General features: G+C 48.2%; 1 protein-coding gene across 1 annotated transcript in view; it reads right to left on the bottom strand.

The window, feature by feature from the left end:
- MYT1 (myelin transcription factor 1) overlaps window positions 1-25,939 on the bottom strand; it is a 32,535-nt gene that overhangs the window by 1,632 nt on the left and 4,964 nt on the right. Inside the window, exons 3-20 of the mRNA XM_009998598.1 lie at window positions 25,007-25,069; window positions 24,061-24,310; window positions 22,414-23,287; window positions 21,673-21,807; window positions 20,176-20,266; window positions 19,311-19,424; window positions 17,653-17,867; window positions 14,939-15,063; window positions 13,766-14,035; window positions 12,899-13,053; window positions 10,525-10,587; window positions 10,222-10,290; window positions 7,241-7,303; window positions 6,573-6,656; window positions 2,311-2,532; window positions 1,675-1,766; window positions 842-945; window positions 574-717 (exon numbers count right to left, since the gene is read on the bottom strand). Coding sequence (XP_009996900.1) covers window positions 574-717; window positions 842-945; window positions 1,675-1,766; window positions 2,311-2,532; window positions 6,573-6,656; window positions 7,241-7,303; window positions 10,222-10,290; window positions 10,525-10,587; window positions 12,899-13,053; window positions 13,766-14,035; window positions 14,939-15,063; window positions 17,653-17,867; window positions 19,311-19,424; window positions 20,176-20,266; window positions 21,673-21,807; window positions 22,414-23,287; window positions 24,061-24,310; window positions 25,007-25,069 — 3,133 coding nt within the window. The remainder of the gene's footprint in view (window positions 1-573; window positions 718-841; window positions 946-1,674; window positions 1,767-2,310; window positions 2,533-6,572; window positions 6,657-7,240; window positions 7,304-10,221; window positions 10,291-10,524; window positions 10,588-12,898; window positions 13,054-13,765; window positions 14,036-14,938; window positions 15,064-17,652; window positions 17,868-19,310; window positions 19,425-20,175; window positions 20,267-21,672; window positions 21,808-22,413; window positions 23,288-24,060; window positions 24,311-25,006; window positions 25,070-25,939) is intronic.

Raw genomic sequence — 25,939 nt, 5'->3', positions numbered from 1 at the left:
CCCTACACCTGGTTTTGACAACAGTAATTACATTCCTGGGAACAGAGAGAAGGTAATTAATCACCTTTTGTGGTTTTACTATTTTAATGCAGTCTTTTCATTTTGCAGTAACTCTCTGGTAACATGCTGTGGGCTGTTAGACCTTGTTAAATTAAACAAAATACCCTCTCTTTAAGAATGCTATTCTTTGGCTGCCAGCTATTCAAACCTGAATTGAAACTACCTGCATTATAATAGGAGCTGTAAGATCTTTCTGACGTTGAAATCCAATCCCCCCTGATCTCTGCTTGTGCTGTCTTAGCCTAAAAGGCACTGGGTGCCCTTGATAAAGTTTCCTATTTGGTGATAATGCTGCCAGATGTAATGAGACAGAACAATAGATACAAAGGGAGATCAGCAGAAAGTTACAACAAAAGGGAGACAGAATGCAAGCTTCAGAGATAAGGCAAGAGTACTGATCTTATAAAGGACACGTAGGTGTGTGTAGAGAAATTCTCCCACTCTTTCATTGTACATAAGCCTTATCATGCCTGGCTCACCCCAGCTGGGGCCAGTGCCCTCCAGGTCTCTTACCATGTGCGGAAGGCGGATATTGGCAAGACTTTGGATTAGAGCCTGGCTCAACCCTGAGAGCTCCAGAAACAGGGCTTCGTTTTGCTCCTCTATGATTTTGTTTTCCTCCTCAATGTTCTTCAGGTTTTTCTCCATGGTGGAGATCTGCAAAGCAAGGAGCACACTGGGGTTAACAGCCCTCAGTCAATGGCACCCGTCACCACCACCACCCGTGCAAGGGGCTTGGTCCTCCATCCCTGGTCTTGGGTGCACATCCCAGGACACAAACCTGCGACTGCAGTTTCACCATGGCTGCTTCCATCTCTGAGTTTGACTCGTTCAGCTCACTGATCTCCTTGTTCAGCTGCTTGATCTCTTCATCATTCTCCAGAACTGCAGGAGAGAAGGTCACGGGCAGTCAGCAATTCCTCATGGGAAGAGCCACAATGTTGGGCTTTCTGCTGAGCCCAGCCTTTGCATAGACATCACCACCCACAGAGCCCTCACCTTTGCTTTTATATCCTCTAAACAGATAATGCAGCTCATCTGGCTTTTAATTTTTGAATCTTTTTAGTAACAATTTTGGCATCATAGTTCAGTTATCCTTTATAGGTCAATATTTAAATACAAAGGCCAACAACAGAGCAGCAGTTGGATTCCAGCACCTCTGTGTACCCTGCAAGGTTGATTGCCCTGAAAACTCAGGTAATTCTCACCAGCCCCAAGTTTGAGAAAATGCCCTTGAAAAAACTAATGCACGTCTTGATTAAAAATTACAAGGTTCATACAATAAAGCAATATATCTAGCAGAGTGCCAGTATTTATAGGTTCCCAACTATATTAGTATTCAAGTAAAATGCCTGAACCTTGTTAGATGCCACAGAAACCTCAGTCATAGCACTGGAAAAGAAAAGTGCCCCAGCCAGCAGAATTCCAGATCCAGACATATCTGCAGGATAAACAGCCCTGAATAGGTAAAAACTGCCGAATGACTGAAGTGGATTTGTAAAAACCTTGGTGAACATTTAAAGAAATGTATCTCTCAATTTCAGCATTAATTCTTTTTGCCTGGAATTTCACTCTGGAAACTCCTCCCTTCGTGTTTCACCTGCAGATCCTTACCGTCGCTCGTCTTGAACTTTGTGTTGAGAATTTCATCCCCTGAGAGTTTTCCTTTCTTCCCAGCAAAAGTAGCTCTTGGACACCCTGACAAACTGAAAAGCAAGTAAAAATGGGTTTCATAAACTCTCAGTATTTATAGGTGCTTATGTTCCCAACAAGAGCACATACCATTTGGTGGAGTTCATGCTGCGAGACGGTTCTTCTAAAAGCTTTTTATGGTGCAGAGGAAATTACTTGATGAATAATGCCACAAAACTCCCCATTTATAGAGCAAGAGCAATTTTCTCTGAACAAAGATTAGAAACTACGTTGTTTCCTAAAAGAAAGGTCATGACAGGCGAGGAAGGTCTGGGAGTCAGACCCCTGTTTGGTGCCCAAGTCCTGTTCTGGCTTCCTCACGGAAGGATGTTGTATTATCAGTTTTCATGATTTTGCCCAATCCACATCTCACCATGGCAATATTAAAACTACTACAGGTTTTCTTCTGTGCTCCAACCTTAGAGCAACCTGACAGGTCAGTGCCCAAAGCACCAGCTATTGAGCCTTCCATGAAGAGCTGAAGGATGCTCACTCCACAGGCAGGTTGGTCTGTGGCAATTCTGTCACGTTCCCAGTAATTCCAACCCTGCGATTTACCTTCTGTGAGTGAGGAAGCTCCCGTTGGCATGGCCGGAGCCATCACAGCCTGGAGTTGGGCAGGTTGGGCCTTCGTTCTTCAATGACTTCCAGGAGAATGAGGAGCCATTTAGTGATCCTTCCTTCTGCCTGCGGGCTGCCAGGGGGCACCCTGAGGCGCTCCGGTGAGACGCGTATTTGCCGCTGATGTGTCCGAGCCCAACGCAGCCAGGAACAGGGCACCTGGGCACAGGGAATTCCCAAACATTACAGCAAGGGAATGAAGAGGGAAGTAAGGGAATGGGGGGTAAGCAGGAATGAGGAAGCCTAGGAAGAAAGCATTCACATTTGGGGATCTCATCTGGGTTTTACGGGGTAGGTGCTTAGTTAATGGAAGTAGCAGATGGGAAATTCAGAGCTACGATCCCCCCTTCGAAAGAGCCAAGGAGAACCAAGGTGAATCCTGCCAGAGGGAAAGACTGTGAAGGTCACATCACACTCACTTGCAGCAAAAGCAGGTCCCAGTGGTGTCCCAACCCATGTGTTGGCTGCCTCATCAAGTGTAGAGATGACAGTTTGGGCTGCCTGCCTTTGGATGCCAACGTTTCCCCAAGGCTGATACACTCGCACTGAACCACCACGTGTTTACAGTGAGCTCTGTGTGGTGTCCTGCTGAGGAACCCGGGGTCATCAGCTTCATCACCCTCCCTTAGCATGGTCAACATGACCTAGAAGGACTGTCTGTGCCCATGGAGACACAACTCTTCCCAGAGAACTAGTCCCTGACCTGGGAGCTGGCCAAGCTGCAACCTTTGCACCAAGAAGCTGCAAACCTGCTCCTGCAAGGAGGGTGACCAAGGAGTTCCTGAGCCCCAGCCCCAGAGGGGACAAATAAACCCCAGACAAGGCTCAGCCTGCAGCCATGGCATGGCCTTGCTCACCTGCTGGTCCTCCTGGGTCACATCCTGCTGCTACTGAGAGACCAACCTGCACTTGCAAGGGGATAAAGTGGGAACAATGGTACATGATCCCACCCACTCCTGTGCTGCCTCTGCCATGTGTGGCTGGTTAAAGCACATGGGAGCTGTGAGGGGTGTCCTGGAAGTGCTGACACAAATTGTGTGAATTGCCAAGAGGATGAGTGCCTCTAAAAGGCACCTCTTCCCTCCCCTTCTAAAGGCACACTCTGAATTCAGCCATGACAAAGCCCCTGGATGAATCACAGTTTCTGCTGTGCTTTGCGTTTGTTTAAAGATGCAAGTCAATTATAAATACAGTTAAAAGTTTATTACTCAAGGGAGGGTACTCTAAAAAAAAAAAGAGGTGGAAGTAGGTAAGAAATGGCAAAAATAACCCCCGTGTCCTCAGTTTGAAAGGAATCAGGGACTTTGAAAATATCCACTGAGCTGCTCCTGAAAATCACAAGCTGTGTTCCAGCACAGAAATGATTGCCCTGATTGTTTATATTTCATACAAAAGGGAGATGGGGGGTGGGGGGGCTGCACACCCCCAGCCTTTTCCCAAGATAATTTGAAAAATGCTGATCTCAATTTTAATCAGCTGCAAATGCAGCACAATTCACTTATAATATCCCTGCCAGCAGGATCCTCAGTAAATTCATAACATCATTGCCTTTATATGATCATGAGCAAATTACTGAATCCTCAGGAGGAAAAGGAGAAGGGGGGGGGAAGTAGCAAGAGAGAAAGAGACAAACCCCAGCATTTCATGTGCAGCCATTACGGCCCGTTACATATTTGATGCTGTTAATTTAACTTTTATTACATTTTCATTGTTAAAAAATAAACCAGAGCCTTATTGTGCAAAACATCTGGCTTGGACATTGTTTTAAATCTCTCTTTTTAAAAAAAAAATCATAATATTTAACGGAAGCACCAGCAGGGCCTGATCAATGAGGCAGCTGAGGGTGCTGCCATGTGGTGCCAGGGCTGGGCTGAAGGTTGAGGTGATCTGTTCCATCACTCCTGTAGCAAATTACTTGAAGGATGAACAGCAAAACCAACAGGGACTAAATGACTTTCTCCTTGGTGGTGATGTGAAAAGCTGGGCCGGGTTCCAAGCAGTGCTGGGTGAGGACAGAGGATGGATTTAGAGCCAAAGCTCCTCAAGGAAACCCGTGCTGGGCCCACCTTGAGGTAGGAGGCAGAACAGAGGAAGGCAGCAGCCAAGGGATCACTGTCCTGTGCTGTTTTGCACATCTTAGAGGAGTTTCTGCTCCTCCTGGGTGTACTGGAGGAGCAGGGGTTGCTGCCCATGCCAGGGGACATTGGGCAATGCCTTCCTGTCCTCAAAGAATCAAAGAATCATTTTGGTTGGAAGAGACCTTTGAGATCATCATCAAGTCCAACTGCTCTCCCAGCACTGCCAAGGCCACCACTGACCCGTGTCCCTCAGCATCACATCTACAGGGCTCTGGAATCCCTCCAGGGACTGTGACTCCACCACTGCCCTGGGCAGCCTGTGCCAGGGCCTGACAACCCTTTTGGTGAAGTTTTTCCCAATATCTAAACCTCCCCTAGGCACAACTTCAGGCCATTTCCTCTTGTTCTGTAACTTGTTCCTTGGGAGAGGAGACTGACTCCCCCTGGCTCCAACCTCCTTCCAGGAGTTGTAGAGGGTGAGAAGGTCTCCCCTAAGCAGCCCCCCAGGCACTGCCAGCACCTGCCCATGGTCTTGCTGCACCATAACAAACCAGCCCCATAAAAGCCCCTTTCTCCTTGCCCTGGGAAGCAATCTCTCCAAAGAGAAACCACACACTGGGGGACCAACCTGGAGCATCCCTGAGTGCTCCCAGCCCCAAATGCAGGGAGAGAAGCCACCATGCAACAGCCACAGCTGCACAGCAGCGTTTGCTGCTTGTCCTTTCCCTCACCGTGGTGCTGGTTCATGGCACAGCATGACAATGCCACCAGCAATTCTGTGGTTTTAAACAAAAACAACAAAAAAATATTTCCCCTCCACCCCAGGACTGTTGAGTAGCTTGCTTAATTTTCAATAAACTCCACTAACTCCTGCTAATTATCACACAGCTCATTTAACTGGGAGGCTTTCCTTCCTGTAGACTGAGGAGTAAGAACAGAGCAGATGGCTCAAATATCATCTTCTTCTTAAAGGTCCTTCTCCCAGCTCATGCCTCCTGTTTCCAGCAGCCCCTGAGGGGCATTTCCACACCAGCTCAGCCTTTGCACCAGGGCAAAACCTGGGTTCAGGGAGGTGCCCACCTCAAGGGCAAGACCTGCCCTAGGGCTAAAATGAGGGGGAAAAAAAGAGGTGATTTGAGGAAAAACTGCTGAGCTAAAGGGGTTTGGTCAGAAATTCCAGCACTCATGGGCATCTGGAAACTCTTGGAAGAGGTTGATAAGTTTTTACATGTTTGTAACACCCCCCACCACCACCACCTGCACTTGCTCCAGAAAGGCTGGGGATGCTCTGGGTTAACACAAAATAGGAGACTGGGGTCAGTGCTGGCCCCAGCTCTGCTGGCAAGACTCTGATGTCCTGTAGCTGTGAGACAGGTCAAGACACAACCCAAACCTCACATCAGGCCCTGGACACTGAGCCCATGATGCTAAAAGTCAGGACAAATGGGTTTCACAGCAGATTTAAGTTCCTGAGGCAGATGGAGGGATTTAAAATCCCTGTTCCCAGTAGGAATAAACCCCCTGAAACATCTCAAAAAATTCATCCCGAGGCAGCAGAGAAAGGCTTTTTCTATTTGCTTTGAATATTCAGCCATGGCAAAGACTCTACAAGATGTCTTGTTCAGCTCCTGACCTGGCTCAGAAATAGCTTCTATTTCTAGCATGTTCCTGGAGTTAAGCAAACCCACCAGCACCCCTCGCCTGCCCATAAACCTGCAAGGTTTCCCCTGACTGTAGGTTTTTACCCTCCTTTACAACACTGGTGATTTCTGCAGGCAGTAGGTAAAGCACAGGTAGGAGAGGAACTGTTCATTCCCCACCAGTCTGCAAAAAACAACTGTAAAAATACACAAGGAAAAAAAAGAATACACCATCACCTCTCCCACCTCCTGATTTTCCAGTCAAATTTTGACATGGCAACGGTGGTTTTTGGATGGGGGAAAACATTCCTCAGAAGGAAATGGCAAAGCTTTGGCAGTGCCTGCTCCAGCACGGGCAGACAATGCTCCAAGCAGCAGGAGTGAGGGGAGATGCAGGAGGATGCTGCTCCCCCTCCCAAAGCTGTGCAAAGCAAAAGGGATCAAGCACACGAGGCTGCTCAGGAGGTTTCTCCACACTTACTTCATCAGCTCTGGGTCTTCTTTATCATCCTTTGTCGGGGTGATCTTGATCCCACTTTTCTTGGCACGAGGGCAGCCTGACAGACTGTGGTTAAAAAGAGAAGAAAGGCCTGTCTGACTGGCAGAATCCCTGCGTTTGGTATGTCCCTGCTTCAGTCATCTTTCCCTTCAGTTTTGCACAGTGTTTTTGATCTCTCTGGTTTGCAGCTTCTCATCATGAGGAGAAGTCAGGAGAAAAAAAAAAATAAAATTAAAGAAAAAATGGAGGGAGATGGACAGTAATTAACAGTGTCTAGATAAGCAGATATCTGCTAACAGCCTGTGATGTTTAATGGAATTGTTGAAACAGAAGGCTCAGATCTCTGCTGTTAATGCTCAAAAGTGATAATAGAAGTCACAAATAGGTAACATTATTAACAGGAACCTTGCATCAGCTAAAATCTGACCCTTTGTCTTTTATTCTGTTGAAGGGAGCTTCTAATCAGATGCTGGAAACATAAAAAAAAAAAAAAAAAAAGTCAGATTAAAGAGATGAAAATAGGCTTCAGTTGTCAGTGACATGAATGTTTTATTCAGAACTTTACAACTCTCCCTACTGCAGGGGAAAAAAAACCAACCCACCACAAACAGAAAGAGGCTGCAGAGAAAATAATTTAAGGGAGATCTTACCTTCTATGTGATGCATAATTTCCTGTGATGTGACCAGAGCCATCACAACCAGGAGTAGGGCACCTGCGGGGGGAAGGGATGCTCAGATTAGCCTGGAGATGCAAGTGGGGGATCAAGGTTTTGCCACAGCTCATTTCAAAGAGAAACTGAGGACTGTCAACACAGAAGCAGGTTTTTCTTCCTGCCCTTTCTCCCTCCGTGAGAACAAGGTCTGGTCTGTAAAATCCATGACACCAAAGTCGATGCATCGCTGAGTGATTTCGGCGCTGGAGAGGAACAGCAGCAGAGGTGGGAACGCAGCAGGTGGCTGCTCTCCAGGGGAAGGTCATTGGTCTCAGCCTCTGTCCCCACCTGCATGGAGGGAGGTTGTGGAGTCTCCCTCACTGGAGACATTCAAAACCCACCTGATGAGTTCCTGTGTGATGTACTCTAGGTGACCCTGCTCTGGCAGGGGGGTTGGACTAGATGATCTTTCGAGGTCCCTTCCAGCCCCTAAGATTCTATGAAGGGGACATCTCAGGAGATGATAATGAAGGAGCTGAAAAAAGACCTCCAGGAAAGTGTCTGTCTTCCTGAGGAAGACAGAGGAAGGTGGCAGGTCCCATCCAGGGCCGTTGGGCTGGATGTGAGCATAGGCAAGAAAGCAGAACAGCCTACAACTCTGAGCAACGTGGCCATCGAGCTTTCTCCTCTGTGGCCCCCTGAGACAACACCAAGAGGAAGCCCAACTGAAGGTCACAGCTCAATTCTAGATGATTTGGCAGGGACTAATCAAACTGAGGGCAAACAGACACCCCACTCCCAGGGGGTCCTCAGAATCCAAAAACATTTGATGCCTCAGATGGAAAGTGTTGAAGGAACTGGAGGGAAAAGGTTAGGTTGGCTTTTGCTCTTCTCCTTCAATAACACCATGGGTAAGGGACAGGGAGCTCCTAGGTTGACTGCAAGCTTGCAGCATGCCCTTTCTCCTTCAGGGAGGATTTTGCTGTGTCCTCACTTTCTCAATCCCAATTTTTTAAAGCCTCCTGTGCCTGGGTTGGAAGCAGTGGTTGGTCCCTGGCACAGAGCAGGGATGGATGTGGCTCCAGGCCACCCCAGTGAGCTGCTGGGCAGCACACGGGGGTGCAGGGGCAGCATGGCTGTGACATTTCCCTGTTAGATGCTGTTAAAATAGAAAGCAAAACTATTTCTTTGTTGTTTCTAGCTTCAGGGTGAGAGGAAATTATGGAAACACTAACACTGAACCCCTTTTGCCTTTCAGGACTTTTTGTAAAGGGAGAGAAGTGATTTGAGTTTTATTTTTAATTATCTGGAGACAAATCATACCAACAGAGACCTTTATTGCATGTTCCAGCCTAGAGCTATTTTTTTAATATCAGGGATATTAACCCTGAAATAGAATTTCAAACAGAAACACTGACATGGCCTTATCTGGAGTTATGAAAAGCGATGACTGCACTATCTGTAGTATCTTCAATTCCTCTTCCCTTCCTCCCTCCTCTGCTCTCGTTCTCACCAGGACACAGGAAAAATAAATAAATAAAGCTTTTGGTTTTTTGGGGGGTGGTGACCCAGAAGTCTTCTGGCTTATTTAGTATTTGGATAAAAGGCACTGCTAGCAGGTGCCCAAGGGGAGCAGGGGGTGCTGCCCAGCCAGGCTGGGTGATGCTGGGGCACTGGGATGACCCCATCTGCTCTGTCTCTGGGCCCTTACTGGAAATGGGCCCAGTTCCTGAGAGCTTTTCATATCTTTAACGCTAATTGCCTGATCACTGGGCTATTCTTTAAGGCTGTTGGAGAAACACCAGTTCAGCAAAACTCTCTTAAGAGGTTCTTTGAAAATGTATATGGTCTATAATGCATGATGAAGTGTACTTAGTGCTCATCATGCGAGTCCTTCCCCTCCACAACCACATTCTATTAGTACCAACTAAGCCAGCTCCTTTTCCCACCTCTGTGCTAAGCAGCAGGCAGTTAAGGAACATTTTTCCTGGCACCAACACCTGCATCCATGGTGGAGGGCACAGCAGGACCCACACTGCCCTCTGGGCCACCAAAATGGGATTTTGGGGCTTTACTGACCACTTTAGTGACCAGAGGGGGTCCCACTTGACTTAATTCTCTTACCATGGCTCCAACCATCACTGGTTACATACAGGACATATATATTTTTTTATTATTATTTTTGTGAGCCTGTGCAAGGTGAAGTCCCCCATGAGGTTTTATTCTCAGTAGAGGCTTTTCAGCAATAGTTACAAATCTCTAAGTCTATATGATCCTGAAACTGGACCCATCAAAGCAGGGAGCTCAGTGGAGAAGTAGCCTCCAAAGACAGGCTGGCTTCATAGAAGTGATGTTGGAAAAAAATGCACATCTTTTCCCCCAAGATATAGGCTGGGTGAAAGAGAGTTTGGGTCCTTCCAATGTCTCCATCTATTTTAAATACAATTTCTATTAAGCCTTTCTTTAGAGGAGGCAACCTCAGAGAGAACCTGGGAGACCTTCTGGTGAAGAATAAGCTCCTAGTGAAAATGAGGAGCTTTGGGAAGACAGCAGCAAAGCTGCCTTTATCGAGGCCTTGGCTTGTTTCAGAGCTGTACAAAAATGTTGAATAAAAAGGTCATGGCACAAACTCAGGAACAAGATCTTGGGAAAAGATGCCAAACGAGAAAAAGAAAAGAACACATTTTTACAGAGCCCAAAGGAAACCTCCAGGGCTCAGGTTATTTCTGATCACTGCCACGATCTTCCCTCCCCAAAATAAGCTTTGAAGCCTTGATCCGTGATGCTGACTCTTCCCAAAGCAGCAGCTGGAGGCTGGGCTCCACCAGAGCTCCTCACAGGTCTTGGAAAGAAGAAGGGGGGGTGGGAAAGCAAAAGCAGGGTGAGAGGAAAGGAGGGGACAGGGAGAGGGAAGAGAGAAAAAAAAAGGTGGAAAAAAAAAAGAAAAAAAAGGAATTCCAAGTTGAGCGCAAACATACTTGAGGTCAGCAGAGTGGGCAGCCATGAGGTTTCTGAGGCTCTTGTCAGCAAGAGGACAACCAGAAAGGCTGAAAGAGAAGAGATGGAATATCTGGATAAGCAAAAAAAAAAAAAAAAAAAAGGGGAAAAAGGAAAAAGAAAAAGGGGCCAGGGTGGGGGAGGGAGAGGGGCAACAGAAAGTGGGAAGGAAACAGAACCAAACTATCCACAAGATCAAAACGTATACTAAAGGAAATGAAATGTTGTCTTCAGAGCCCAAACCATCAAAACAAAACAAAACAGAAGAAAAAAGGTCAACCCACCTGCGGTGAGAGGCATAGTTTCCTGTTATGTGTCCACTGCCATCACAGCCTGGGGTTGGGCAACTGGGCAACAACAACAAGAAGGAGTGTAAGTGCTGGGAAGGGTTGGGTGCACCCAAGAGCCAGGGATGCCCCTCTGCAGGGGGGCCCGGCCAGGCCCCTTCCAGCAGCTCCTTCCATGGGACCTCGGCATCTCTCTATGGCTTTGCATGCAAATAACCTGGCAGTTTCCCTGCCAGCTCCCTTTCCTCCCTTTTGTTTTCCCAAAAGATCACAAAATGCCTGAAAAAAAATTGGAGAAAGAGTCGAGATCTGTGGCAGATGAGAAAGAGGCGTCGAGAACCCTTGGGTGCTGGGTCTGCTGGGGGGCACTGGGGGACTTGGAGCAGACGAGTGAACAGGCATGATCCTCACTGCCTGGTGCTGCCAGCTTGGGTAGATTTTGCAATTCTGGAGCTCTGGCTGCAGGAATCAGTTTATTCCCTGGAAGTGTCAGGTTGCAGCTTCCCGAAAGGATTGTTTGGTCTGCTTTATTTTCTTGCAAGCACCGCTGGTGCCAGAAAGGGAACAGAAGTAACCTCTGGCTTGTGTGCCTGGGGGTCCTGTGTTGAGGACGGACAGAAGCTGCCACATCCTCACTGGGCTGGTTTCTCTCCCGTCTGTCCCTGCTGCCTCCCCCGGGAACTGCGTTTGTGCAGGCGAGGGGAAGAGGTGCCCTCCCCTCTCAGTGTCCAGGGAATAAAATCCAGTTTGTGCCTGAGCAGGGAGGCTCTGGCACAGTCATGCCGTGCCTGCTGGGGATTTGCAAGAGAGAAGGGATGTCCCAGGACACTGCAGAGATGTCCTGGGACAGTTTGGCCTGCCAGGTTGAGGCTTGGGGATGCAGCTATTGACTGAGTCCTTTTCACACCCAACACCCACACAAACACCTGGAGCCCACCGGTGTGAAGATGCTTGAGCAGCAGGGATGTATTATTCCTACATGTCACCCACTCGTGTGCCAACATCAAGGCAGTGAGAAGGTAAAGGTGAGGAGCACCTTCACAGTGGTGACCTGGAGGTGGCCCCAGAACTAGCCCCAGGCATGGAGCATCAAACAGAGAGTTGGCAAGGCTGCTTCTAACTTAACTACAGCTAATTCATTCCTTGGGCCAGCAAGGAATAAGGATGCTGAATGGGAAGGGAAGGCTCAGGGCTGCCCACAACACCATTTATTTATTCTAGGGCTGTTTCCATTTAGGAAATTTCTCTACCCTCATGATACAATTAAAGCACAGGAGGACCTTGGGGCTCTGCCTCAGGAATTGCTACTCACATTGCTGCTGGGTTTTTAAAAAGCCCTTCCAGCTCTGCAGAGGCAGCTGCTCTGTGCTTTGCTCATTTAGGGAAGATGCTCCTGCTGCTGCTCTGCCCCGTGGGTCTCCTGCCCCGGCCTCCCCCCTGCACTGCCAGATAATGAGATGCACCAGATAATGAGCTGCCTTGGATCAGGTCAGCAAAATGATGCCCACCAGCTCTTCCCTGTTTAACATACAGGAAGGTCAGACACACAGGCCCACAGAGCAGATCTGCTGGGACACCCAGAAGGGGAGACCTCCCCATCCTGACTGATCCCCACGTGCCATTAGATCAGAGCCAGGTCCAAGCTGCAGCGCTGGAGTCAGACTTCAAACATTAACCCTTAGTTTGGGGATGAGTGGGGATGCAGAGCAAAACTCCATCTAATAGAATAGACCCGGGTCTATCTTTCCACCCATCCAATGCCATGAATACACAGATGTGAGTCTGGACAATGTAAGACTGTAAGAAGCACCTTGCCCAAGGTCCTATTTGGTGGCCAGGCAATATCAAAGTCATAGGGCCCATTGCTCTATATTAGGCAGCCAACAAGTCCTGCCTTCCCAAAGAGGGACCTTGAGGTTCAACACCCCCATCAAGAAGGTATTGAGATCTTGACAACATCACCCAGTGTCCCAAAAGAAGGAGGCAGGAGATTGGCCAGGCTCTGTCACTGTGCCAGAAACACTCTAACAAAAACCCACCAGAATGAAGAGCCCCTGCAAGGGGGTTTCCACGTTCACATCTGTGAGTGCTGAGAGCACTGAACTCCCCAGAAAGTTCCCTTCACCACTGCAGAGTTCTAAGGCCACATGGGAACATATTTGGCTTCAATGATCAGCAGTTGTATGAGGACAGGGTTTCTCTCTGAGTTTTTGTTTGAACCTCTTATATGAGGTAAGACCAATCACAGTAAGAAGGGGAACTACACTTCTAAATTTAAAACGTATTTGCTAATAAATTTTGTCTCCTACCAGCCTGGCTATCCTGAGTACATATTTTATACATTTGGAGGAAGAGACAAGGCAGGACTTACGTGAGCAGCTCTTTCTTGATGTCCTTAGAGAGGAATTTAAGCTTGAAGTTGGTTAAAGTAACTTCCCCTGGGTATTTTCGTTCTTCAAAGTTCTCCTCCGACACTTCTTGCTCATCAGCTTCCGAGGAAGCAAAAGAGTGGGCAGCAGGCTCTGACTACAAGAAAACAGCCAGGAAAAGTGCTTGTGGTGGTCATGGCTTCAGAACCACGGTGGGAAAGGAGCCCAGATTCATTCCAGTTAGTGCAGCATTGCCAGCACTCCTGAACCCTCTGCAAGCACCTCGCAGCACCCACACCAGAGACCCAATAGTCCGTAATTTCCCCTTTTCTAGGAGAAATATGCAAAGCACATCTGTACACCTGGTTCTCCCAACTCTTGAAGGGATGAAGATTAGTGCAGTCCCCCATACTCATCCTCAGCAGTTCCTGCTTCCCACAGGCAGAGAGGCAGGGGGCTGCTTCCAGGGTCAGGACACTCACCACGGGCAGGAGGTCATGTCTGGGTTCCCCCATCTGCAAGGATTAATGTCAGTGGCATCTGCTAATGGCAGATATAAATCATGCTGGGGAACATCACCAGGGGCATGACTGGTGCAAATAACCTGAAAGGATTTACAAGGAAGAAAGGGCCCAGGACCACACAAGTGGTGGGTTCTTCCTTGGCAAGGAAGAAATGGATCCAAGAGCATCTGTGTCCTGCCTGACTGTCCCCACTAGATGTCTGGTAGCACCAATGAAGCTAATAATACTTCTCTCTTAGGCTTAAAGGGCAAAATAGAGGTTTTTGGGGGAAATAAGACAACTGTGCAAGCAAACATGGCATTCAATCCCCAATGAGGTGTTATTTAATCAAGAGACACCACTCACCTCTTCTGGCTCCTCTTCCCGCTGACGGTTTGGTTTAGTGTAGTCAATGGGCCCATCCCATTCATCCTGGCGGGAGGTCTGGCTGGACTGGGGGGAGGTCATGGTGCTGCTCGTGGCACTGGTGCTGTTTTGGCGCTGGGACACATCTGGGGACTTCATACTGGGACTACTGCTGCAGCTGCTGCTGCTGGGAAAGGTGCTCTCCCGCTTGCGGTGCTTGTTCATACTCAAGTCCAGAGTCCCATTTTCATCCACCTCAATGTCCATGGACTGAAAGGTTGGAAATATGACCCACGTTAGCAGCTGCCACCAACTCCTTACAGGGACCTTGCCCCCATTTGTGTTTTGCAGCACAGGGGGCAGGTTATTCACACCCCATCCCCTTCACAGCCACTGAGAAGGAACAGAATGGAAAGGGATGCTCTTTCATCAATATTTCAGAACCAAGCAGTGCAAATGCATCCCTGTGCTACCAGCAGTGTGGCATTTTGACTCAATTGCTTGAACACAGACATCTAGTGCCATATAAGGTGCCCCATGGTATCTAAGACATCTGCCCAAGGCTGGGGGTGCAACGTGGGATTTCTGGAAAACCTGTGTGCCCCTGAAAAATAGAGGCCAGCCCTGGGGGTTCTCAAATGGCATCAGATACAGACCAGTGAGCGACTGAAACCAGTCCTGAGACTCCACTTGGAAATGATACTCATCTCAGGTGGGTAATTTGAACCATGATGCATCTCCATAGCACACTAAGAGCCAGGATGACCTCCTCCAAGCTGCCTCACACACAGCAGGGAGCAAAAGGGTGATAAAGAGTTGTTCTGATTGGAAAAGACCTTTAAGATCATCTAGTCCAACCACTAACTCAACTTTACCCAGTCAGGTCCTAACCCATGTCCCTCAGCACCACATCTACATGGCTTTTAAACACCTCCAGGGATGGTGACTCCACCACCTCCCTGGGCAGCCTGTTCTAGTGTTTGACAGCCCATTCAGTGAAGAAGTTTCTTTGAATATCTTCTAGATATGGGATGATTCTCTGCATTCCCTCTCCTTTTAAACATTCAAATGAAAGGCAGGGTGAAAACCAAGGTATTTCTCCCATCTCAAATGTCAAGTCTGAAGCCACTGAGCTGTGTGCTGAAGGGGTGACCCTGGACTCACTTGGCTCACCTTGCCAGGGGCCTCTTGCTGCTTGGTGCTGAGATTCTCTGGCATTTCCCAGCAGCGGGTGGAGAGGTTGAGGATGGCAGTGGCAGCCATGTGGGCAGCCTCGGCGTCGTGGGAGTAGTCGAAGCCTGTGGAGGAAGATGAAGTGCTCTTCACATAACTGCTGGAGGGGCTGTGGCTGGGGGAAGAGGCCTTTGGAAAAGGTTTGGCTGGAATGAAAAGAAGGAACAACACAAGGGCCAATGTAAAACGGGCACAGTGAGAGGTGAAGTCAGCCTGACACAGGTAACATGTTAGCAGTTCCAGTGGCAACCTGGGCTTATTGTCAAGGATCTTCCGTGGCAGATCTGGCTGCAACTTTGCAATGGTCTCTCAGTGGGAAAACTTCAGTCATCAACTGACTCTGCTATCAAGTCCCCTTAAACATGAGTGCTTTTCTTCATTAAAGCTACTCCTCAGTGGAAGCAGTTAAAGGGGAAAGCTTAGAGAAGCTTCCTGGCTCTTTTGTTATTGTCCTCCATGTGTTGATAACCTGTCTGCAGAGCTGACTCCAGGGAGATTTCTTGTAGCACGTTAGAAAACTTGCAATATAAACTATTACATTAATAGCAAAACCATGGCCATGAAATACGAGTTTCCTATGATGGCACCAGTGAAATATGGGTTTCCTGACAGCTGACATATCATTTAAATATGCCTGAACACCAGGTTTTATTACACAGTCCCCCATGGCCACAGCACCTGCACAGCACATAGCAGTGTAATCCTGCAATTTCTCTTTACACTCTGTGAAACAAAAGCAAGTGTTTCCCAGCATTAATCCACAATAAAACCTGCCCTAATCTTGAGCCTGGCCCATTTAGGAGGGCCCTGATGCACAGAGTCCCTCTGAAGTCAGGAGCTTCACTGGGTGCAAACCGGGGATCATCTGATTTTTAACATCTCCGAATCAAAAATAGCAAAATTTGCAAATGCTTATTTCATTTCCCTAGGGGGAAAAAATTCCACCCCCTCAGTGGGCACCTCACCAGGGAAGACTCACAAGATTTGGCCCTGAGGATGATGAAGCAGCAAGACAACCTCAGCTGATGTGGCTACAGAGCAAAGCGATTTCATTACTCCCATTACAAACTCCTAAGAGAAGACACTATAAAATGCTAATCTTCCCCAGGACTGTGTTCTCCCTCCTCGCGTGCGTATATAATGCACGTTGACATTAATGGGAGCTCTACACACACATGCAGGGGCATATAAATCCCTCTGGATGAAGATCTCTTTAAAATAAGTTCTCAGTGAAAGGAACAGATTTCCCTGCTATGATTGGCAATCATATTCATCTTGTCGCTTTGATTAACTCATTGGAGATTTGCCCAAATGGTAATTCTTGTGTATGGCTGCTTGTTTTCCAGTCCAGCTCAATCCATGTCTTTGCAGCAGGGTGCAGGGATTTGTGAGCCCGACCTGACAATATCCAGGATCGTGAGATGCCAATTTTAATTTCACACCGTAGGCTCAGTGATGCTTTTCCATTTCACAAGTATTTCTACCACTAATAGACTCGCAATCAGCAAATTAGTAGAATAAGTGATGAGAAAAAATAGAAAGGATTATCCTAGTGGGTCTGCTGGAATTATTTTTGTCAGTACAATTACCCTGAAATTTCTTTGCTAATATTGCAAATAACACAATCTATTCAGCAAGAGAATCACTTGTGCTGGGAAACAAATTACTTTTCCATCAGCCCTAACCCAGGATGACAGTGGCAGTTGTGCTCTCTGGCCTCCATCCAATTTCATTGTCTGATCCTTTACAGATTTAGTACTGTAATAAAGGGCACTTCCATTGTAGTGCAACAACCAGGATGCTTTCAAGTACGAGCACTTTTTAGAGAGCAGCTGCATCAGGATTAAACAGGATTGTGGAAGTGGGATTAGCCAGACAAAAAACCCTCTTGAGGCTGCTGACTTCTGCAAACTGGGCTCCTAAATCTTGCCCCCTCACAAAAACCCAACAAAACGTGTCTTCGGGGACACATTTGGTGTCAAAGGGAAGGTGGAGGTTTAAAACCAGTCTCCCCTTTCCAGCATCCCTCCCACTCCATTCATTTCTATTTCATTTGCACCCACACTTTGGTTGCAGAGTGTTGTAACCAGTGCAGGGTCCTCAGTACAGGGCAGAGGTGGGTGGCTGTGATAGGGAAGAGCTGGGAGATAGAAGGTGTGTGATGGATGGGTAGCAGAGCTGGAGAGCAGAGCACAGCAGAGAAGACAAATAGGTGGACTGGGTCATATATAAGATGGAAGAGAAGAAAACTATAATCCATTTAGCTAGATGAGGAAAGACAGATCAATAGATATGAACTGCAAAGCAGCAGGGACCAACTGAGGACAACTGTGTAACTTATCCTACCTAGAGACATTGCTCAGATTAACGTTCCCACCACTTGATGCAATTCTTCCCAAAGCTGAAGCCGAAGAGACTCTCCCCCAAGCAAAGCTTTGCTGACACCCACGGGCTCCTTTCCCCACCATGTACATGCCACAGGACTGGTGCCATCCTCCCCCATCCCCATTTCTCCACCTGCTCTCCAGCAGCAGGAGAGATCCAGCAACTCCGCCCCGCATCTCCCATCACCCCAAAGCCACCATCCCAAGAGCCTCAGGACACACAGAGAGGCAGAAAATGCAACCCCCAGCCCATCCCTGCTCCCAACTTACATTTAAAGGCTTTAGGTGAGGTTTCGCTAGTCTGAATCTTTGGGGCAAGCATGCGTTTGCCAAAAACCTGAGCATCAAAACTTGCATAATCGAAGGTGACCTTGGAGTATTTCTCCAGCTCCTTGGCCAGGTTGGCCCGGGGGGTTGCTGGGACCATGTTGGGCCGGTAGCTTCCGTACTGAGGGATCTCCAGTTGCTTCACAAAGCACATAGGCCTGAGGATGAAACAATGAGCAGCAGTGATTTCTCTTTTCCTCAGCAAGATGGTTGTTGGGAAGGGACCCGATGCGATGGGGACCCAGGGGGTTGCTGGAAAAGAGGAGGCAGTGACAGCTCCCTCAGCAAGTCTGTGTTTGGTTTGGGTTGCTTAGATTCCTTTTCTACTTTTGCCCCTTTTTTTCCTTCTTTTTCTTTTCCTTTTACCTTTTTAGGTGCAACACCAAGGTGTCCATCACATGCAAAGCCATATTCTTGCAGGCTGCCCCGATGAGGCAGCATTTTCCAACAGCAGAAGAAACCTGGGCATCACTCCCTTATGGCACCCATGACACAGGGTGGCACATGAAGGCACGAGGACACCAGTTTAGCTCCATTTCCCCTTGCAGACTCACTGCAAAACCTCCAGGGCCTCTCCCCTGCCTGCAGAGTCCCTTGTAAAGACCCACTTCTGCTGGGCTGCCTATCATGAATCAATTTATCTTGCATATAAATTGTATATAAATGGCCTATTGTTATTCTCCTTCCTGTGACCTCTTTCCACCAGTGAGTCCTTGGAGCGGGAGCTCCTTGGAGCATGGACCATGCTTGTGATAGGCTCAGAGCACTGTGCACCAGGCGTGGGCCCTGCTGCAGATAAATAAGTAATCACCCTAAATGGCCTTTCCAAAGCACCGAGCACTGGTGCACCAGGGTGCTCAGAGTCCTGGGGAGCAAATAAATAAATTCATCAGCCCTCAATGCCTTTGTGGGAGTGCTGCTCAGGGGTTGTACTGTGGGCTTTATCCTGCTCTCGTTGCAAAATAACTAACCATATTACAATCCATCTGTAGCCTCATGAATCACATCAGCTACAGCAGCCAGCATCTCTCAGGGACATCCTTAATGGGAGACAGCCCTTTCTCCTGGGAAGGGGTGAAATAACAAAGTAAATGAAACTGGTTTGGAAATGAGTGGCAGGTTTCTCGCCTCTGAACTGCGCAGACTAAGGAAGAAAGGCAGGTGAACCTGCACAAAACTGCCATCAAGTAATTTATATGTAGCCTAAATCTCCTCCCCCCCCCTCCCTGAGCCCACCCTACTTATAATGCTAATATAACAGCCATCATTCCCTGGCAGTTCACATCACGGAGCAATCGGCACAAACGCCTTCTGCTGCACTGGTACAGCCCTTTGGCCTGTAGCCTCAGCATTAATTGATGCTACAGAAGCAATTCATTGTCCTCAATGCCCTCCCTGGGATCATCAATTAAATATCTCCCCACCTTGGCGAGACCTACGATCATAATAACAGGACTCAGCAGTATCAAGATACAGCTGGAGGGAGCTGTGAGAGCTGCTCCTACAAGCGTGGCATGGCAGGGAGGGCTGGGGCTGTGTGGTCCCATGATGATCTTTAAGGTCCCTTCCAACCCAAACCATTCAATGATTCTGTGGTTTACCTGAGTATCCGGTCAGAATTGGAGCTGGTCTTCGAAGGATCACCAGACTGGGTTTGTTGCTTTTCATGTGATTTGGCTAATTTTTCAGCAGCAGCAATGGGGCACCCAGATAAACTGGCAGGTTTTTCAAATAGAAGAAAAGAGAAAGGGAAACCAAGTGTGAGGGATAAGCGGGAAAAGTCTTCATTTCAGGGACCCAGAGCTGCACTGAGCCCAGAAGAAAAGTGTTGCATGGAAAGTTTGAGTCTCAGCAAGCAGCAAAGCATCCAGACATCAAGAGCCAAATCTCTCCACATGAGCCCGAGAGCATCCCCAGGGCCTGGAGAGGGATGAAGGAGGGAGCTCCCCCAGGCTGAGCACAGCAGGGGCAGGAGGGGACAGGCTGGTTCCTTTAAGTGGCTTTAGTAGTTAAATGGCATTTTTTTATTTGTATTTATTTGGATCTTTTGCAGGGGCCATACGAAGGGAACCTTCTGAGGGACACTTGGGGGAAAGCATTTGCACTTCTGATGTGCAGGGCTGTGTCTGTGCCCGGGGGAGCTCAGGGGCTGTAATGGCTTTTACTTACAACACGTGAGCCTGGCTCTGCCTCTTTGGGACATCCTGGCCTTATGGCCATTGCTCTGGTCTAGTGGGAGGTGTCCCTGCCCATGGCAGGGGGATAGACCTAGATGATATTTAAAGTCCCTTCCAACCTGAACCAGTCTGTGATTCTATGATTATTCTTTGTCTTAGGGTCATCCCTACTTCACCCATCTTACTTGTGTCACCTCCCTGTGCAAAAGTAAAGCCCAGGCTTCAGAGGGTGGTTGCCCTGCTGCCAGCCCTGCCCTGGCTGTTAGGGAGGAGAAGTCAAAGCTGGTACCTCCTGTGCGTGTTGCGGTTGCTGTTGACGTGACCCTGTCCTGTGCAGCCTGGAGTGGGACATTTCAACACGTTCTCGTGCATCGCCAAGACTTCAGAGCGAGAAGGGGAAGGGGAGAGGGGAAGGGAAGCAAAAACAACTTGATAAAAATCAGAGAGAAAAAAAAAATAAAATTAGACAAAATCATCAAGCTTCGTACGCTGGGTTCCTAGGAACCAGGGAATGTGAAATGCTGTAATTAGGATTCATCTGTGTAGAGAAAAAGATTGACAGGGGAGCAGTGCTCAGGTCAGCACTAGATTAGCATCCCTCCATTGGGCTTGCTCCTCATTTGCTGATTACAATCCCCTTTCCCCCATCCAGCCCCTCCTGCCCACTGCTGTTTTGGAGCCAGAGTTCCCAATTTCAGGTACTTTTAAGTGATTGAAGTGGTATCTCTGCTTTTATCCTTAGGACTAGTCTTTGTTTGGTTTTATGATTATTATTTTATTTTAATCTTCAGGATTATTGTTTCCTGCAGTGCTGACCTTAAAAGTAAAGAAAGTAATTTGATTTGCAAGCTTTTCTAAAACATACAGCTTATGTTAGTTATTTATTAATGTTTTTTCTTCCATCCATGCCTGTGTAAAGATAACTGCACATTTCCTGCAGTTCAGTGTTCATGGCAGGTCTGCAACCTTTGAAATCAGTGGTAAGGAAGGGCTCCTCTTTTTTTGTGTCTATTATGCCATTAACTTAATCATACAACATTGATTTTTATGTATCTGCACAGGGAAAGCTATTTAGGAGGCTGGTAGAGAGGTACAAATAAAATATCTCTCTCCATGTGTGTATATATATATAAAAACTGCCCTGATGCTGATAAATATTTTCTGTGGATTAGATGAATCTCTCTTTGGCACCTCGTGAATTTTGCAGTGATGAGAGTGTAAGAGGAATCTCAGGTATCCTGCACATCCTGAGCAACTCCACTCCTCTGCCATACAGCAACATCTTCAGCACAGCACAACAGCAGGAAAGAAGAGGTTCCCCTTCACCCCAACATGCTGTTCCAAATAGGGAAAAAAATATCCTTGTCACTGTAAAGATGGGAATGGTGTAACACACCTCTGGGGTGGGCATCATTTTTAAAGCACCTCTTTGATTTCCAGAGAAGGAACCTCATTCTCCACAGGATGGTGCTAAAAATCTTTAAGAAAGGTAGGGCTTCCTGGCGATCTCCACAGCATTTCCCAAGAAGAATGACAACACTTTGGTGGATAAAACCATCTCCAAACAAGCTGGGAAAGCACCATCCCCTGCCAGAAATTCCATTATATGCCAAGGATCAACATCAGGCATGTGCTAGAGACTTGGTCATTAAATTCACATCATTTGGGGCTATTTGGAGTGCCTGTTGGCCTTGAGGCAGTTTTACCTGGCAGGTGTGAAAACCCCCCTAGAAAATAAAGTGTCAAACCAATTTAAGCTCTCCTTGTTACCCCACCAGGTACTCACTCTCAGGAGGGATCCTGTCTTTGTGCGGACACCCAGAGAGGCTGCGGTGGTGAGGATAGAGTCCTGTCACATGGCCAGTCCCATCACAGCCAGGGGTTGGACATTTGATTTCTCTCTTCTCTGGTCTTGAGGGATCTGGGGATTGTGAGGAAAGAACAGTGGGAAGCAGGTTAGAGGACTTGGAGGGAAAGAGTTGGAAAGGAGAGAAAACTTGAGGTTGCTTCCCACCACTTTTCAAGTCAAACAGGGACAAACCTTTAGGTTTGGAGGTGGTTTTTATTTTCCTGGAGGTGGAATTGTAACACTGAAAGTTTTATAAATTAAAATTGGCAAAGCAATTTGAGTTGCTCACCCAGCTCAGAGCATGCAGCTGCTCCCAGCGACCGAGCAGGCAGCTTGGCTCAGCACCTGGAGGCTTGGCAGGGACTCTCTCTCTCATGTCATTGTGGCTCCTACCACTACTGTAAAACCCACTTGAGTTTTAAACCAGGCTGAGATTTTCACGGCCAACTGTCAATTTAGCCAAGCAGTTGCCGTGCTGAGATGTAGGCAGTGTATTTGTGCATACACTGCTGACCTCCAGGATGCCTCCATCCCTGTGGGCATCAAGGATTCATGGCTAAATTCCCACTGTGGGTTGTAACCCCTGCCCCCCAGCAGCCTAATTTTCACAGGGTGCTGAGCAGACAAATTCAGCTGGGGACAGGAAGGAAGGAGACAGGTGAAGGCTGGTCCTCATACCTTTGCCATAGTAGCTCTTCCGGATGCTGTCCAGTGGTTTGCCCTGTTTCTCATCCACCTGGAAGTGCTTGACGTGCTCTCCCGGCAGCCGGCTGGGCTCTCGCACGATCTTCACCTGCTCGGCTTTCAGCGCGATGGCTTGTTCCAGCAGCCCCAGGTTCCCCCTGGTCATCATGTCATACATCTCTGACTCATCTGTCACCGCCGACTTCTGGGAACGGGCGTCATCATCTTTGTCATCATCCGACCGGACCTCCACGATGACCGAGTACTCAGGCTTGGGGCTGAACTGCCCTTCACAGTGGCTTTTCTGGGTGTCCTGAGAAGTGTGAGGAGCTTCTTCGCAGATCACTTCAGGAGCCATCTCCTCTTCCTCTTCATCCTCCTCTTCATCTTCCTCATCCTCCTCCTCTTCTTCCTCTTCCTCCTCCTCCTCATCCTCATCTTCATCCTCATCCTCCTCATCCTCATCGTCCTCTTCTTCTGCCTCAGCCTTTTGCAGTTTGCAGGACTCCTCGCAGGTCGCATCATCCCGGTGCTCCGGACACAACTCGCTGCTGCGTTCGCTGGTCACCTCGATCACCTCCTCCGCATCCTCCGTCTGGATGATGATCTCCTTGTCACACTCTTCCTCCACTAACTCCTCTCCTGCATCCTCATGGACCAGGTGCACGACGTTGGATGGTGGCTTGGAGCCCTGCAGCTCAGCTTCAGGCAGCTGCCCTTCGATGGCGAGGGTTTCCTCCGCTATTTGGCCTAGGTTTAGGAGAGAGTTGGCGATTATTTCTTGGTAGCTGCTATAGTTGGCCTTGCTGGGCCCAGACGTACTTGTTGCTGTGTTTTGTCCATAATGGGTTGGTTTTGCTGGGCTTCTCTCTGAGGGGTGGGGGGAGGACGTAGAGGGGAAGGAGAAGAGGAAGAAGAAAAAAGAGAGGAGGGAAAGAAGGGAGGAAAGAAAAAAGAGAGGAGGGAAAGAAGAGAGGAGGGAAAGAAAGCAATTATATAAGCTTATAAGCATCTTTGTCTCACTTAAACTTAATTGAAACCAGAGCTTCACTGTTAGATCCCTGGAGCAGCCTAATTTATTGCATTTGGGAATGTCAGGTAGAAAGGGGATTCCCACATGGAAGCTTTCATGGAACTTGGATGTGCCTGGCTCCCTGGCTCCCACACCCCAGGCAGCCAACTGCCCCCTGGCTCCCAGTGCTCCCCAGGCCAGGGCCTCCAGACTAGGTCCACCCTGGTGCCAGACCCCCAGCTGGACACATGGCCCGTTTGCCTGTCCCTCCTCTTGGAGAGAGGGTGAATCCAGGGAAGGCAGCCAAGCCCCTGCAGGCACCAAGACCAGACCCCAGCTGCCCTCCCCACCACCATCTGAGCCACACAGCAAGCTCCTCCATGCTTTCCATGCATCCTTCTCCAGGGAGCATCCCTGATGGAAAAGCTCTCATTTTTAAGACATGGGAGACAATCTGTGCACATTCCCTCTCAGCTTAACCAGAGCTTTCCCATTGTGATTCCACTGAAAGCAATAATTGAAGGACCCATCCTGTACATAATTCAGAGGAGCTATAACTCCCGGTTATTAACACTTCCTGCCCTTTATTCATCTGCAGAACATAGCTCTGCAATTACTAATGATAAAGCACCTTCTGCCTGCTCAGGGCTGTGGGTCTCCTCCTGCTCCACCACCTCTGCCTCGTCCTCCTCCAGCGTCCCCTCCGACTCCTCAGAGCCAGACTCCTCCTTCACCTCGGCCTCCTCGCTGCCGTCGCTGTCCACGTTGTAGCCTTCATCCAAGGCCAGTTTGAGGGGGTGGGATTTTCTCTTCGACACCAGATGTTCTGCCTCTGCATCCTGAAGTTTCCTCTTCTTTGCCAGTGGGCAGCTTTGTAAACTGCAGATGGGATGAAGGAGGAGAGAGGAGGCACAGCAGAGTGAGCAAGGCACAGCTACGGCATCCCAACCAGTTAGGCAAAGGCAAGTGGGATAAATACACAAATACTAAAAATAATCATCATCATCATCATCCAGCAGCCCAGATTTTCAGGTGGATTGATCCTTCATGGCCAGAAGTTCTGCTCTCAGAGCTTGATTTGTGCAAGGGAGTAGCAGGACCAAAAGCCCCCAGCAATGTTGTTGTTGGTGGCCACCAGTACCACCATGAAATCAGGCATCATGAATCAGGCAAAACATGTCCACCAACTGCTCCAATTTCACAATTACAGGGTGGTGAAAGCCATTAGTGAAGGCTGCCCTGCCCACCAAGAGAGCCAGCATGTTGTCCTTTCCCCTCCTTGTCCATAGAGGCATGAGCAGACCAAAATCTCTGCCTGTGACAGCTCCCACCAATGCCAGGCACCTGATCCAGGTACTTCTGCCATGGTTTTCTCTGCTGTGGAAAGGCTGCTGTCAGCAGATCCCTCCTGATGGGTCAAGGACTGCTAAAGAAACAGAACACTGGCTCTTCTGCAGGCAGGTTTCAGGCAGGTGAGTTAGGTTTCTGCTCTGAACCAGCCTCTCTCCAGTAAACATCTGTCTTTGTGTTTCTTGCTGGCATTTTCCATCCCCACACCTTCCAACCCAGCCTCACCTTCTGTGTCTTGCATACTTTCCACGGATGTGTCCTGAGCCATTACAGCCTGGGGTTGGACAGCTTGAGAGGGAAACAAACCATCATCAAGAACACCAATAGGACTGACAGAATTTTTAATTAGAAGAGTATAAACTATGGCCAGTTAAGCAGGCCCTGTGCACAAGGAACAAAATAACAGCAAAAGGGAAGCTATCTCCCTCAAATGGTTCAGCTCATCCCTTTGAATTCCAAGTGAGAGGGCAGGAGAGCAGCCTTGCCATTTGCTAAAAATTAATGAAATGACTCACCCCATTTAATTAGATGAACGGTTCATTATAGTTTTATGAGTATGTTTAATTAAAGATTTGCATGTGTAAGAGCAAGCTTTAAAAAATCAGACAACTACTGCACTCTGCCTCCCCACTGCTACTCCAGTTTTCTTTTTTGCTGGTGCAGAGGAAAATACAGGATTTTCACTTATTTGATGGCCCATCTCCTCAGGGAGCTGGGGTTTCTTGCAGCAAGATGTGGGTGGCTGGTTGGGAAGAGCAGGCTGGGAGTGGATCAAGGAGATTTTAGAGCATGTTGAATGGAGATCACCAGGACAACAATCATCAAAAGCAGCTCAGAGCCTCACTTTTGGGAAAAGATGAGATTTAGGTGGTGAGGTCTCCCACCTATCCCTACTTGTTCCTGCTGCTCTGCAAAAGAGGATGAGTTAAAGACTTCCAGGGAGCTCTTTGCCATGGGCTGCAGCCAGGCAGCCTGCTCACTGCATCCCCACTGCAGGGAGCTCCCCCACAGGGGTAATTAGTCCCAGCTCCAGGAGCTACAAGGGCTCCAGATAAGAAGTATTAAAGCCCACATTTTCTGGCAAAACCAGATTATGGCATTGATTAGAGGATGCCCAAGTGACTTGCCTGATGTCTGAGGAATTCTGGAGTCGTGTAG

This window comes from Chaetura pelagica, unplaced genomic scaffold (genome assembly GCF_000747805.2).
Source record: "Chaetura pelagica isolate M959 unplaced genomic scaffold, ChaPel_1.0 scaffold275, whole genome shotgun sequence".
Classification (NCBI taxonomy): domain Eukaryota; kingdom Metazoa; phylum Chordata; class Aves; order Apodiformes; family Apodidae; genus Chaetura; species Chaetura pelagica.
Note: the sequence above shows the minus strand (reverse complement) of the source record. Positions and strands in the feature narration are given on the sequence as shown.